Genomic DNA, 15728 nt, shown 5'->3' on the forward strand with positions numbered 1-15728 from the left:
TTTCTGCCGTCCTGAAGATCTGATCTTCGGAAGAAGAGAGATTCTGAGAGATAGGTGGTAATCAGATGACATTTTTTAAGGCTGGAAATCCTATTTAAGCCTTCTGAGCAGAAACACCCTCCCCGTTGGAAGCCAAAATGAAGCATTCTGAAGGGACGCCTTGTCAAGGCGGTAGAGACTTGGCGCAATCGACATCTCCTGGAAAAGAGGGCGGGTATTGTCTTCAGGAAAAGTCAGCCAGGATTCTGACATATACATTTCCATCTTTAAACAAACACCTCAGCGTTCATTCGCAGCAATAAAGATATTGATCTTGCAAGATTGAGATCCAAGGAAGACGTAACATGCACGCAACCAGGTGCCTACCTACCTTAGCAAACTGGACACGAATGCATTCTGCATTAGTAATCTGGAAAGAATGACTTGGCTATAGGTTTGTGGGCACTACCTATATCACCTCTACCTCAGCTTAAAAACAGGGGAGGTTTTCTCCAAAGCAAAAATCATTTGGCTGCTTATTACATCAAATTATCTGAAAATGAGCCCCACTCTCTTTTCCCCCAAAGTTCCTTCCTTGTTTGTCCCCTAATTCCAAGACATCTTTATGTCCTGTTAATTCTTTATCAGCCAAGACAATGAAGGAGATGTTGTATAAGCACGGGGAAAAATGTAATTCGTCTCATCCACATCCATCTGCATAGCGCTATGCTTGCAATGTAAACAGATAAACGACAGTGGAAGACTACACACTAAAGGTATAAGCCAGGAGTCTTCAAACTTGGCCCTTTTATGACTTGTGGACTTCAACTCCCAGAATTCCTCAGCCAGTGTGCCTGGCTGAGGAATTCTGGAAGTTGAAGTCCACAAGTCATAAAAGGGCCAAGTTTGAAGACCCCTGGTATGAGCCATAGCAGAAGGCAGGAAGGTTTTGGTTGCCATCAACCAGAATGTTCTCAAGAAGATGGTGGAGGGACAATAAAAGAGACATTGTCTCTCTTTCTCAGCTAAGATTATCAGCTGAAGTCCAGAAGAATGATCTCTTTTAGGGAGGTACTTTACAAACCTCCAAACCACAAACCCCGACTTGGTGTTTTTATCCTGGCAATGTGAATCAAATTTCGGCTCCTGAAATTTGCAGGAGTTATTTAAATATTTTGATACCCTCTTGATGCCCTCAAGAGCAGAGGTCCCAAACCTTTTGAGTACCAGGGACCAGTTCTGTGGAGAGAGGTTTTTCCACAGACCAAAGGGGGTGTGGTTTTCTGTACTGCCTGCATCTCGCGGATGGGGCTTTGTGTGGACCGGTTGCTGGCATGCTGCAGCCGGGTACTGGTCCATGGAGCAGGGGTTGGAAGATAAAGACACTGACTTAAAGTTATAATAATGAATGGGGAAGTTGCAGCTATACATATGCATCTTGGGTGGAGGGAAGAACTTTATGAAAGCTTCTGATTGTATAATGTGTCAAAAAGAAATTAACATTGGGGTGTCTCCATGCCTAATCATGCTTATATTAAATCATGGCTAGCATAGTCCCAACTGATTTCAGTTGATTTGCTCTACTTATGACTAAGATGAAGTTTCCTTCCTGTTCCTTTTAGATAACTGCTGTCAAAAAGCGTTCGTCAGATACAGATCATTTCCCATCAGTCTTAATATGGACAAGACCTCAGCTTTGTCATTTAATCAATGATCCTGAAATCAACATTGGGAAGTGAAGAGCACCAAACAGCGGGGGCCCTTTGTTAAAGTCAACAATTGCACAGTTTGTTCTGATGGAAAGGGCAGTGCCCATCTACTTGACATGCCTTGTCATAATAATCAACAGACTTTTGGGGTGAACTTGTTTCCGAGTTTGAACATATTAGCTGCTCCAATAAACCCCAAACCTTTTCACAAGGATACTCAAAGCTAGGTTCATACACTGAACTAGCTTGTCGTATCAATTGCTTTTGGGCAAATGTTTCGTGTGAATCCATAAATCATGGGTGCTGTTGCAAACAACGCCTGCATTCTAGTATACCCAACCATTTTATCTTGCTTATTTTGATTTTGATTTTTAAAATATATTAATTTATGAATCTTAATAAAAATAGAAGCTATGTCAACCCTCTTGGCTAGCATGTAATACCGGTATGATTAGGGGACTGAAGGCTAAAACATATGAACGGTTAGGAATTGCATGTGTCTAGTTCAATGAAGCGAAGGACGAGGAGTGACATGACAGCAGCCTTCCAATATCTCAGGGGCTGCCCCAAAGAAGAGGGAGTCAAGCTATTCTCCAAAGCATCTGAAGACAGGACAAGAAGCAATGGATGGAAACTGATCAAGGAGAGAAGCAGCCTAGTACTAAGGAGAAATTTCCTGAGAGTTAGAACAATTAACCAGTGGAATGACTTGCCTCAGGAGGTTTTTAAGAAGAGATTGGGCAACCACTTGCCTGAAATGGTATAGACTTGAGGCTTTTTTTTTAAGATGGGTTATATGAGTCTCAAATAGGTGTATAGTTAAGTTTAATGTTTGGGGTTAGAAATATTTTTTTTAATTCTGTGCTGTGATGTTGGCCTGTTTTTATGTATTTTTAGTCGCATGGAGTCACTATGTTGAAATGGTCATATAAATTATTCAAATCATAAAAATTGAAAAGTCAAAGAAAGGATTAATGAAACTAAAACTAAAAGAAAAATAGGGAAAGCTGCTTGGATTGTAGCAGGATACAAATGGCATAAATGCATAAAAGTAAAATAGAGAAAAAGATGAAGGCTCCTGCAAAATCAGTATGATACTTGTATCCTAAAACTTGTAATCAAATCTACACTATGTAGAAACATAACAGAGTCTCAGTGAGGATGCAAATTAGAATGTAGACCTGATTGTAGTATTTATTTATTCAATTTATGTTTGCCAATTTCATTTTTTCTTTCTATCCATGTGGTCTCATCTCTGGAATGAGTCAAGAGATGAGCATTGGACACAGATTCTTAACACTCTGCCTAACTCAAGGTCAACACATCCATCCATTTGACAGGTGGTTTTTTTCATTTTGAAAAAACACCAGGTGGGTCTTGCTTGTATGTAAATTTGGGACACCCTATTCAAAGTGATCAGAGTAATCAAATGCTTCAAGAATTGGCAATCAACCAGATTACTTTAGGAAGCAGAGTTGAAATCTAGAACAAACTTAAAACAATTTAAATTTCTACTGAAAGCTGTTAAAAGATCTGGAGAACAATCACTGCTTGCCATCACAGCTGAAAGATATCTCCAGTGCTTTTTTTGTAAAAGAAAAAGGTGCCGGAACTCACACATGTCATACAACCCGCCTTGCCTACCCTACAAGGTTCCATCCAAAAAAGGTGCCGGAACTCCGTTCTGAGCGTTCTATGAGAAAAAAAGCCCTGGATATCTCACAAGAAACTCACAACTCCAGTTGTGTTGTACAAAAAACTAAACTCTGAATTGGCTTGTCAATTCAAGCCTGATTGCATTGGATCCCACAAGAGAGAGAGTCAAAAACCAGTCTGTTATATTTTAGGTTAGAGCACTGGGCAAATAGACATGAGGCTAAAATTAGCTTAATCCTAGCTTACTGATTAAATCATAAGATGCAACTATTGTTGAGAAAACATGGTGTCCAGGTCTGCTAAATTACACATCATATTTTGACTTACCATGATAGATGCAACAGCATAATTTAAATGTATGCCTATCCACTGACAACTTAGAAGAAAAATTATCTCATTTTTTAAATGTTTACTTTGCTTTCCACAAACTTTCTCAGGTGAACCATTTCCCAAGCAGAGATGACAAATCTTCCTTGGCCGATTTCTAGGCAGTAAAATCCACAGGAGGTGTGTCTGGAAAATATATATATGATTGCCTAATTTTTCCTAGCTAATTTTATAATAGTTGAAGCACTGGGATCCTACTAGAAGGCTAACTTAAGCATCAGTGTAAAGCTGATTTAAGTATGCAGATATTTTAGCTCAAAAAGCTACCAAAAAACCCGTTTCCCTTTTATGAAAGAAGCAGCAGGCTTATTGTTTATCTGTCACCACCCCATGGCCCCTCTGCATTCAACAGCTGTCTGGCAGGCAGATATTCACCTGATGTAGTTTTCCCCCTTGCCTGAAACCCGAACAGTGGGTCCTCGCAGCTTGTCCTACAGATATTATTAGCACACATATCACATTCAGCAAGAATTTTCTGAAATAAAACTTAGTATTTACTATTCCACAAATAAACCAGTTATCTAGGTTTGCACAATACCCTTTCCTAAACCATTTAAGATGATGTGTACAGCTGCTTGTCTTAAAAAAAACCTTTTAGAAACAAAGCTGGTGTCAAACCAAACCAAACCATTTAACAAGATGCATGAAGCTGGTTGTCTTAAAAAAACTCTGTTTAGGAAAAAAAACCAGATGTAATGATAGTTTGTTAGAATTAGGCCCACTAGAGAGGAACTCATGTGATAAGCATAAGAATTTTTTTAAAAAAAACACCTGCTCCTTTTGGACTTTCAGCCTGAAACAGAAAAACAATGAAATTTGAGATTAGCAAACTGTATAGATTAAAAATGGAGAAAATGGAGATTACGTTGCATTTGAGTAGCAAGAGCAGAGCTTGTTTTATTATCTACTGTAAAATAAATCATCCCTTTTTGTGTGTGCTTTTTTATATATATATATTTTTATTCTATTGCACCTCTATCTGCTATTGCTCTCTATGTTCTGCTTTCTTTTTCATTCTCTTATTTTCTGCCAGTTTATTTTTAAAAAACCCAATTAAGTTATATTTTCTTTAAAAAAAAATCCAAGCACTTCTCAGCCATTCTGTTCAACAACCCAAATTGCTCCAATTTAAACAAAACCATATTAATTGGTTAATTGTCCCTTTCAAATGCTCACTTTCTGACAGAATGTTCCCCCATAGAAGAAAGGAGAAACACTATTTAAAAAGCAGGAAATTGTGACTAATTAAGAAGCCAACATAACACCGGTGTTTCTGGTCACATGACTCTTTATTTAGCCCCGCCCCCGGAATTCTAGTAGGCTTGAGAAATACATTTGATTTTCTATTTTCAGAGCTTAACGTGGCTTTTGCAGGGTTATTTTGAGCCTGTTAATTATTGCATAAGAAAAAAAAATGATAAAGAGTTTCCATTGAATGTTCCTGTGGGTATGATACTGAGAGAACTTCAAGATTCAAAAATTTTGTGGTGTATTTCTTGCAGTTTAAAGCCCAACGTTTGTCTATGCAGGAAAGTTAGCAGTTGAGCCAAGAAATCCTGGTGGAATATTTGTTTTCAAAAAAGTGAATTGCTGCCATTGTGCACTCGGTATGATCTTTTTACCTTAGCTGTTGAAAACTTGCAAGGAGGTTTTATTTTTAAATGTATTGGCCTATATGTCCCTGTTTGGAAGAAGATGTTGACATGTGTATATCAGGTAGTGCAGAAAGCTGTTGTTACTTCAGGTGTTGTGTTTTTTTTTGCATTTCTGCCAGGGACCACTGCTGAATTGGATTTCCTTTCAAACTCTCTAGAAAGAAAATGTTGGTGCAGGTAATATTAGTTATAAGGACAGCATTCTTCTAGATGGGAAGGCCAGTGCATGTATGCAACAGTTTAGTTTATATTTTAGAATAAATGAAATAATGAAGGATGGCTTCAAAGCAGTGGTCATCAAACTTGGGAGTCTTCTCCCATTTTTCACCAGTAGGGGAGAAACTGGGCTACGTCAGCATTTTTCAAGATGGGTAATGCTTACTGAGGATTCTGTTCCTACATTTATTATTTCCAGTTTTAATTGGTTAAAGTTTTCTATATCTCATGCAAAGTATGTGAGTGCGAACTCTAAATTCTACAGGGCTTTTTCCAACCAAGATACCTTTAGATATGCTGCATTAAAACTCCCATTACCTCTGATCTGTAGGACCATGATTGAGATAATGTAAGCTTGTTATTTGAGCTTACATTTTCCCCTACTTGTTGCTTACCCAATATATATTAAATCACTGTTTCTCAACCTCAGCAACTTTAAGATACATGAATTTCAACTCCCAGATTTCCCCAACCAGCCATGCTGACTGGAGCATTCTGGGAGTTGAAGTCCATGCGTCTTAAAGTTGCTGCGGTTGAGAAACAGTGATCTAATACTGTACATTGGGTGAGCACCAAGCAGAGGAAAATGTAAGCTAAAATGATGAGTCTTTAAAAATCATTAAATGTGAAATCTAAGATACATAATTGTTGGTGGGCTACGTAGCTTCTTTGAACAACATTGCATGCATATGTATTAATGCTCTACCCAAATTCACCTTGCACTTTTTCAGTTATATTTTTCTGCCAAAGGAATACTTTGACATTTTGCTTTTTAATGTTATTAAGTGATGATTTGGCACTGACCTGAGTAGAAGATGGAATCAGCTGGGGGGGTGGGGGTGTTGTTGATTTATTTATTTAATATATATCTATGCTGCTGCAATCAAAAGCAATTCTCAGCTGCTCATTAAAGTAATCATTTGGCTCATTAAAGTATCCATTGTGCTTCCTTGGTTTTTTTTCCCCCTTAAATTCTTTTGTAAAGCAATTAATTAGGAAGTTGGCATGCTACAAATCAAAGCACCAGTCTCTAACATCAGATTTCTTTACAGGGATGTTTTTGAATGATAGGAACGATCTGCTCGCGTGATCGATAACATTGTGGGAAAGTGGTGTTCACCTTGGGCAGCCATTTTGTTCCCAGGCAGCCATTTTGGCTTTCAAAGCAGCCATTGTATCCCTGATGTTGAAACCTGCCTTTGGCTATTCTTGTAACAAGGTAATTGGTTGTCAGTTTGTTTCTGAGTCCAATTCAAGGTGACAGTCTCGCCTTTTAAAGCCCTACATGCTTTTATTGAGGGACTTGCTGATTTTTATCTGCCTGTCCCACCGGATTTAATAGAACGGGCATGTTATGGGTTTTGTTGTCCAGGGTGCTACATTTGGCGGGCCTTTTCTGCTGTGGCTCCCACCCTTTGGCATCTTTTGCCCCCAGAGATGAAGTCGGCCTCATCACTCCTGGGCTTTCAAAGGTCCCTCAAGAACCAGCAGGCCTGGGGACCTCAGGAGATGAGTGAACTTGAGAGGTGACACTGTTAGTATTAATATTCCTCCACTGAGGGACAGTTTGGTGTAGTGGTTAACGTGTTAGCCATTCACCAGGAGATGGTGAGTTCTAGTCCTGACTTAGGCATGAAAGACAGTGAGTGACTTTGGACCAATCGCCAGGAGACAGTGAATTCTAGTCCTGCATTAGTCATGAAAGGCAGTGAGTGACTTTGGACCAATCGCCAGGAGACAGTGAATTCTAGTCCTGCATTAGTCATGAAAGGCAGTGAGTGACTTTGGACCAATCGCCAGGAGACAGTGAATTCTAGTCCTGCATTAGTCATGAAAGGCAGTGAGTGACTTTGGACCAATCACCAGGAGACAGTGAATTCTAGTCCTGCATTAGGCATGAAAGGCAGTGAGTGACTTTGGACCAATCGCCAGGAGACAGTGAATTCTAGTCCTGCATTAGGTATGAAAGGCAGTGAGTGACTTCGGACCAATCACCAGGAGACAGTGAATTCTAGTCCTGCATTAGGTATGAAAGGCAATGAGTGATATTGGACCAATCACCAGGAGACAGTGAATTCTAGTCCTGCATTAGGTATGAAAGGCAGTGAGTGACTTCGGACCAATCACCAGGAGACAGTGAATTCTAGTCCTGCATTAGGTATGAAAGGCAATGAGTGATATTGGACCAATCACCAGGAGACAGTGAATTCTAGTCCTGCATTAGGTATGAAAGGCAGTGAGTGATTTTGGACCAATCACCAGGAGACAGTGAATTCTAGTCCTGCATTAGGTATGAAAGGCAATGAGTGATATTGGACCAATCACCAGGAGACAGTGAATTCTAGTCCTGCATTAGGTATGAAAGGCAGTGAGTGATTTTGGACCAATCACCAGGAGACATTGAATTCTAGTCCTGCATTAGGTATGAAAGGCAGTGAGTGTCTTTGGACCAATCACCAGGAGACAAGAGAGTTCTAGTCCTGCCTTAGGCATGAATGCCAGCTGGTTGATTTTGGGCCAACCACCAGGAGATTGTGAATTCTAGTCCCGCCTTAGCCATGAATCCCGGCTGGGTGACCTTGAGCTAGTCGCTGTCACTCAGCCCAACCCACCTCACAGGGTTGTTGCGTGGGGGGAAAAAGACGGAGGACAGAGTATTACTGTAGGTATATTCATTGCCTTGAATTGCTTATAAAGTAATGAAGGCAGGATAAAAATCTACTAAATATATTATTTTCCTTTTCTTGTTTAATTCAGCTTTTATAATTTGAAATGCTCTTTTGATGATATTTAAAAGAAGTATTAATTATTATATAATAGTTTTGGTTAATGGCTATTTATTATTATTTTTGCATTGTTACACGCTGCCCAAAGTTGCTTTCTGTGAGACGGGGGCTATATAAATTTCACTGATAAATAAATAAATAAATAAATAAAAATCCTAGTTTAGTGACTGTTGAGAGTAACAATTGTAACTTTACAAGCAATCCTTGCCTTTACAACCTTCACAGGTCTGTAAACCCAGGGAAAGCTGAAGTAAGAAAATAAGCACAGTTATGGATTCACTTAGTGACTGCTTCACTTAATCACTGAGTCGCAAATGTAGTCGCTGAACGAAGACTACCTGTATATAATATCCTCTCTCTATCCCATTCTTCTTGATCTCTTATACACCCCAATCATTAAAGCCCAAATGGGGTGTCTTCTCTTGAGGCTTCATGGCAGGAAAGCAGAATATTTGGGCTTATCTACGTGTTCTTGGCCATCCCTGTCAATCAGTCATAAAAAAAGGCAGGATGTCCAGTTCTATCCATGGGTGTTTTATATCATTGAATTCAAACTGGCTCCCAGGACATTTGGAAGGACAGATATTTTTGGGGGGGGCAAGGAGGAGGCAAATGACACTATTGCACTGCAAGCGCCACACTTTTGTGCAGGTGTTAATAGTATTGCACAGATGGATAAAATGGCCGATGGTTGCCTTGGAGTGGTGTGATACTGATTTGTGTGATTTTTGATAAAAGTTTCAGATCATATTAGATGCTTTTGTCTGGAGCTAATATGTTTCTGCTAAGCATCTCTCCCTTATTTATGAAATGGAGGATGAGGTAGTACTGTAAGGTGCAGATAATTCTTGACCTTCAACTGCATTTGGGACCAGAATTCCCATTGCTAAGCAAGGCAGTTACCTGATTTGGTGACCTTTTTTACCGCAGTTGTTAAGTGAATCACTGTGCTTAAGTCAGGCATGTCAAACATGCAGCACGCAGGCCGGATGCGGCCTGCACAGGCCATGCCCACCCCGGCCCCACCAGAGCGAAACAAGTCCCGATACGGCCCGCAATGCGATCGGGTTTGACACCACTGGCTTAAGTGAAGCACATGATTGTGAAGTGAATCCGGCTTCCCTCGTTGGTTTTGCTTGTCAGAAACCAGCTGGGAAAATTGCAAATGGTGATCAAGGCTAGTTTGGTCGCTCAGCAGCGAGACAATGGTGAAGCGGGCGCAGCAGCACCTGCTTTTTCTGCGTCGTGTGAGGAAAACACATCTTTCTCCCCCTGTCTTTACCACTTTCTACAGAGGGACGATCGAGAGCATCCTGTCATACGGCATCACAGCCTAGTTTGGAAGCATCCCTGCTTCAGACAGGAAGGCGGTGCAAAGGGTGGTGAGGATGGCAGAAAAGGTCATTGGCAGATCATAATAAGCGTTGCTTGAGCAGGGTCTACAGGATTGTCTGGGACGCTATACATCCTCTTCACGACCTGTTTTCCTTGTTACCTTCTGGGAGGATGGGGCTCCGTGGTAGACAAAGCAGAACATCCAGATTCAGCCACATGTATCATCATCATCATCATCATCATCATCATCATCATCATCATCATCATCTGCGTGATTATGGAGGAAACATGTAACAGTGATACCCATTGTCATCGGGGCACTGGGAACTATGTCCCAAAACTTTGCAAAACACATCAAGAAATTGCAGCTTCCTGCAATAACTCCAGCAAAGCTACAAAAAACTGTACTATTCGGAACCTCTTACATTTTAAGGAGATACCTGGTTGATACCTAGGATGCTGGCAGCAACCCGTGTCAACCATTAGTGCCAGTCAATTTGAGTGTTCAGTTGACTGAGTTTCATGTTTAATGAATAAAAGTTTTATAATAATAATAATAGTCCAACCCCCTGCTCAGGCAAGAGTTCCTATAGCACTTCAGACAAATGGCTGTCCAGTGTCTTCTTAAAAACTTCCAGTGTTGGAGCATTCACAGCTTCTGGAGGCAGGTTGTTCCACTGGTTAATTGTTCTAACTGTCAGGAAATTTCTCCTTAGTTCTAAGTTGCTTCTCTCTTTGGTTAGTTTCCATCCGTTGCTTCTTGTCCTGCCTTCAGGTGCTTTGGAGAATAGCTTACAATTGTGTGGGGGGGTGGGGGGGTATGGGTGTAGGTATATACATATGTATGTATATAGCATGTGTCTAGGTGTGCTTTGTATGTGTGTGGGTAGATGTATACTTTTGAGAGCAGGCAACAGAATTTCATTTTTAATGTGTGCCAGTGTGCCCACCGTAAAAAAATGGCAATAAAGGTTATCCTATCCTATCTGACCCTGAGATGCTGCTACTGTCATAAATACATGCCAACTGCCAAATGCCATGGCCATGGGATGCTGGGATGGTTATAAATGCGAGGACTGGTGTTAAGTCTCTTTTTTCAATGCTGTTGTAATTTTGAACAGTCACTGAATGATTGCAAGTCAAGAACTTCTCATATAAGAAGCTGAAAGACTCTGTAAATCTTGAATTATATGGATAGAATGATGGGATATATACATTGAGGGGGCTGACAAAGTTTAGAGACCTGACCGGCTAAATTATATTGTTCCCACTGAACACTAAAAACCTGAAAAATTAGTTAAAATGGCCATCTCATTCTTTTAAAATTAAGTTTGAGTGCTCTTGAACTTCAGCTTTGGCTACATGAGGAGTAACAGAAGGTTCAATCTTTTCATTTTTTTAATTTCTACCTTCCCCCCCTTTTTAAGGTGACCTCCCAAACAAGGGGCAGAATGTCTTCCAAAGATACTTGTGGGAAACGGCATCATCCTGTGGCCAGCCTTTGCAGGAAGCTCCAGGCTATCAACATGATGGACCAAGCTTCAAATCCTGCCTTGCAGATTCCAAAATTCCAATCCAAAAACTTTGACAGTCCACAGAGTAACACAAAGAAGAATCTGGAGGAAATCCTGAAGAAAAGGACACTCAAAAGCAACAGTGCCCTGGATACCGACCTCTGTTTGCTAAGCCCTTCCAGTGACAACTTGTTCTCTCCAGGCCCTGGCATGATGCAGACACCACGTCATCGACGTATTTCAGATATTCGCTCCGAGTCCTTTTCACTGGGTGGGAATAAAGAGAAGCCGAACAAATCATGGGTCTTGGTAAATCAGAGAGGGAACGGTTCACCACATTTCATTAAACCTGGAGAGTTAATGTCTGATTATCTTTGTGACAACTCTAATATTGAGCCAAAGGTCGCATCGCCTCTGGAATGCAGCTATTTCACGTCGAGTCCAGATTTATCTATCCAAAGACCCAAATCCGTACAGCCCACTTTTCCTTCTCCTCCACCCAAAAGATTCTCCTTAGGTAAGGACCAAAGAAGGACATGCGGGCTGCTTTTGTATTATTTTACGTCTGGGTTTTTTTAATGAATATCCTGCACTTTTATGGTATTACTTTGGCCGGTTTGCAGAAACTAACAATGAGGTGGCATTCCTGCAAAGACAAAATGGCTGTTTCAACCTGATCACCGATGTAATCGGCGTACAAGCTGAAGGAAAGAAAAGATGAGCTTGGGAAGGGCTGAATTTGAGAAGCAGCATTGTTTAGCTTCAAAATTCAGAAAATATTTGTTCTAGATAAATATACATGACATAAAAAAGTAAGCAGGAAAGCCAGTTAAAAGCAACTCTCTTAGCTACATGTGGAAAAACAAACCGGCTTCCAATATTCTTTTGTCTTCGTAGGAAGGAAGCTGGCAGTGGACAACATAGATGACGAAGACTCTGACATAAGTCTGATCTGTGAAGAAGACCTCTTGACTACCATGTTTTCTGCATGTGATGTGGAAAGAAGAGGTAATTTAACTGTCAACACTGCTAACATCAGATGTTCTTGCTTTGACAATGTGGAGAGGCAGTTTTGCTTCTTTAAAACTTGTGTGTTACTTTTAAAGTTAGAATTAGTTGATAGCTGGGTGGGGAGTAGGAAGAACTTCTCTCAAGGCTGTTTTGAAATAAGAGAAGATAAGAATTTGGTGGTGTTGTGATTCAGTGTCAGCCTGTGCAACCAGCAGCTGAGTCTGAAGAATCTGAGGAGGAGGAGGAGGAGGGGTTTGGAGAGCCTTTAGTGTTGGAGGGAGGCTCTGATGCACCACAGGACTCTCAGCCTGGCCCCACCAGTCGTGTTCCTCATGAGGCTCAGCTGTGTGAGGAGGAGGTGTCGGACTCAGAGGAGTCACAGCTGAATCTGCTCAGAGACACTAGAAGCAGAAGGCAATCCAGCAGAGCTGAGCAGAGAAAATCAGTGAGGCAACTCAGTGAAAAGAGGAGAAGGCATTGAGAAGCCACGCCTTGGGACAGATAATAAAAGGGGAAGGTGTGGGCGGTGCTGGTTGCTGAAGGCAACCGTTGGTAGACATTCAAAGAGAATCCTGGTCTGTTCTTGCTAATCTGTTTGACTTGTTTGTTGTTGGACTCTTGTTTGCTGTTTTGAATTATGTATTGGAAGAAAATATTCTGCTGCTTTTTTGTTCGAAACACTTTATCAATTTGGAACTGTAAATAAATTTGGGTTGGGTTTTTTCTAGCCTATTAATTTGTCAAAAAGAAAAAGGGGTTGTCCCTGTCACACAAACAAGGCCGGTCATAGGCTGGAACAGAACAGGTGGGTTGTTTAACAGAAGGGAAAGCGTACAATTCCAACTAATTGGAGAATGTGATTTAATTAGAGGGAGGAACTGCATTTTGATACTGTGTGCTTAGATTTCGGCTTGACCATGTACATGCCGAAACTATGCTCTTTTGATTAAAGACTCCTTAAGGTAAACAATGCCTTCAAGTTCTTAGAAGAATTTCATCTGTCGGAACCATGACATTAACAGCTGAAGGGTTCCAAAAAGAATTTGGAAGTCTACTTATACAGGTGGTCCTCCATATATGACCATTCAAACTTACAACAGACCTCCCCAGAACTATTTACAATCTGGATTCACAGTTTTGATGGCTACCCCCCCCCCCAGTGATATGATCGCATTTGGGGTATTTGGCAACTGGCCTACACTTTCATCTGTTCGCAGTCTCCTGCAATAGAGCCAGTTTGGTCTGGTGGTTAAGGTATCAAGCTAGGAGCCAGGAGACTGTGAGTTCAAGTCCCACCTTAGCCATGAAAGCCAGCTAGGTGACCTTGGGCCCGTCACTCACTCTTTGCCCAACTCACAGAATTGTTGTTGTGGGGCAAATAGGAAGAAAGCGTATTGGATACGTCCACCTCCTTGATAATCATGAGAGAATATAAATAAAATACATGATCTGCATGTACAAAATCCTAGATTTTTCTCCTCCCATAGATCTGGAGAGGTAAAACATAAAAGACAAAGGAGTCACTGCGGATTTTACTCCGCTAGTTGTTGCCAACTGTGCTCATCTCTGTTTCAAAGGCCTGCATGACGACATTTCCGCAGTCATGTGGCCAGCATAATGTCACAGAGTGATTAAGATGCTGGGCTGTTGCCTGGAAAGCTGGCAACTCAGGTTCGAGACCCGAGCCCCACATGACAGGGTGAGCTCCTTCTTTGTGTCAGCTCCTGCCAAACTAGCAGTTTGAAAGCAATGCAAATGCAAATAGGTAAATAGGTAGCACTTCATTAGGAAGATAACAGCGCTCTGTGACATCGTAGAGCTGGATAGGGTTAGAAAAGAATTTGTTCCAAAATCCTTTGGAGCCACTGCAACTTAATTTAACAATTAAGATGCATAAGTCTAGCAGCTTCTCATGTTCCTTTTTGGGACTCTTGCATTTAAATTCCAGAGCTGCTTTTATCTTCATTGTTATCTTTTATGTTACGGGACTCTTATGTGCCTGCTCTTGGAGGTAAGCCAGGAGCAGATAGGGAACCAACACAGGGCAATGTCTGCATGTCTCTATAATATAATTATCTTTCTGTCTTTACTGATTTAGTGGAAAAACACACAGTGGCCCAATCTGGATTACATCTACAGGTAGTCCTTGACTTAATTCGTTTAGTAACCATTCGAAGTTACTAAAGTGACTTACGACCGTTTTTTACACTTACAACCTTTGCAACATCTCGATGGTGGTGTGTCAAAATCTGGATGCTTGGCATCTGGTTCATATCTACAACGATTGCAATGGCTGAGTCTCTACAATGCGAGTTTTAGCAGCAAATTGTGTTGCCGAAATTTGTCAGCGGGGTTTGCAGTTAAAGGTCAAGGGTTTGACAGCTGCAGCCAATTGGGCTAATTGTCTACCCATCATTTAAAGCAAGCTACATTTAAAGGATGAACGTTGTTTGAACATGAACCTCTGTGTTAACTTTCATTGTTATGTCTAGGCAAAGTTGCTGTTTCTAAATTAGTTGACTTCCTGAGGAACACAACAAGTCGGAGTTCAGAAGACAGTGGTCTTGAAGGTTTATGCAACATGCTTGATCCTGATCATAGGGATATTTCTATGGACATGGAGACCTACCATGCCATCATGAAAGAATGGATTGAAGATTGCAGAAGGAACTGGTACCTGGCCATTATCTCTTTTCTGTAACGCAAGGCATGATAACCCATATATATATATATATATATATATATATATATATATATATATATATATATATATATATATATATATATATATATATATATATATATATATATATATATATATATATATATATATATATATATATATATATATATATATATATATATATGTGTGTGTGTGTGTGTGTGTGTGTGTGTGTGTGTGTGTGTGTGTGTGTGTATGTATATTAATCCCATTTATATCCCGCCCTTCTCCGAAGACTCAGGACGGCTTACAATCTAAGCACAAATCAAATGTGCTTAGCAATAGCCTTCATTCTATGTATATGCCTGCTTATTAGGGCTTTCGCCCCCCCCAAGCGGCATTATTACAAAGTCAGCTTATTTGAACAAGCTGGCCTGGTCTGATGGGTTTGGGGTTTTTTTAATATTAACTGTATTAATTGTATTGGAATTGGGCTGTATTATTTAATTCTTTTTTAACTTTTGTACGTTGTATTTTTACTGTATTTGCCCTGTACACCCCCCTGAGTCCTTCGGGAGAAGGGCGGTATAGAAATTAAATTATTATTATTATTATTATTATTATTATTATTATTATTATTATTATTATTATTATTATTATTATTATTATTATTATTATTATTATTATTATTATTATTATTATTATTATTCCCAACAATCTGGGTCCTCATTTTACCTACCTGGGAAGGATGGAAGGCTGAGTCAACCTTGATCTTAACTCTGTTAATACCCTTTACATAAATTTTAAAAAAAACCTCC

At 40.3% G+C, this 15728-nt stretch overlaps 1 protein-coding gene across 1 annotated transcript in view; it reads left to right on the forward strand.

The window, feature by feature from the left end:
* Positions 1-11174: 11174 nt before the first annotated feature.
* Positions 11175-15728, forward strand: part of IRAG2 (inositol 1,4,5-triphosphate receptor associated 2) — a gene marked incomplete at its 5' end in the record, with an annotated part of 65057 nt that continues 60503 nt past the window's right edge. Inside the window, 3 exons of the mRNA XM_081330669.1 lie at positions 11175-11508; positions 12135-12245; positions 14741-14945. Of these exons, the coding sequence (XP_081186795.1) occupies positions 11175-11508; positions 12135-12245; positions 14741-14945 (650 nt within the window). The remainder of the gene's footprint in view (positions 11509-12134; positions 12246-14740; positions 14946-15728) is intronic.

This window comes from Vipera berus (genome assembly GCF_964194415.1).
Source record: "Vipera berus genome assembly, chromosome: 6".
NCBI classification, from domain to species: domain Eukaryota; kingdom Metazoa; phylum Chordata; class Lepidosauria; order Squamata; family Viperidae; genus Vipera; species Vipera berus.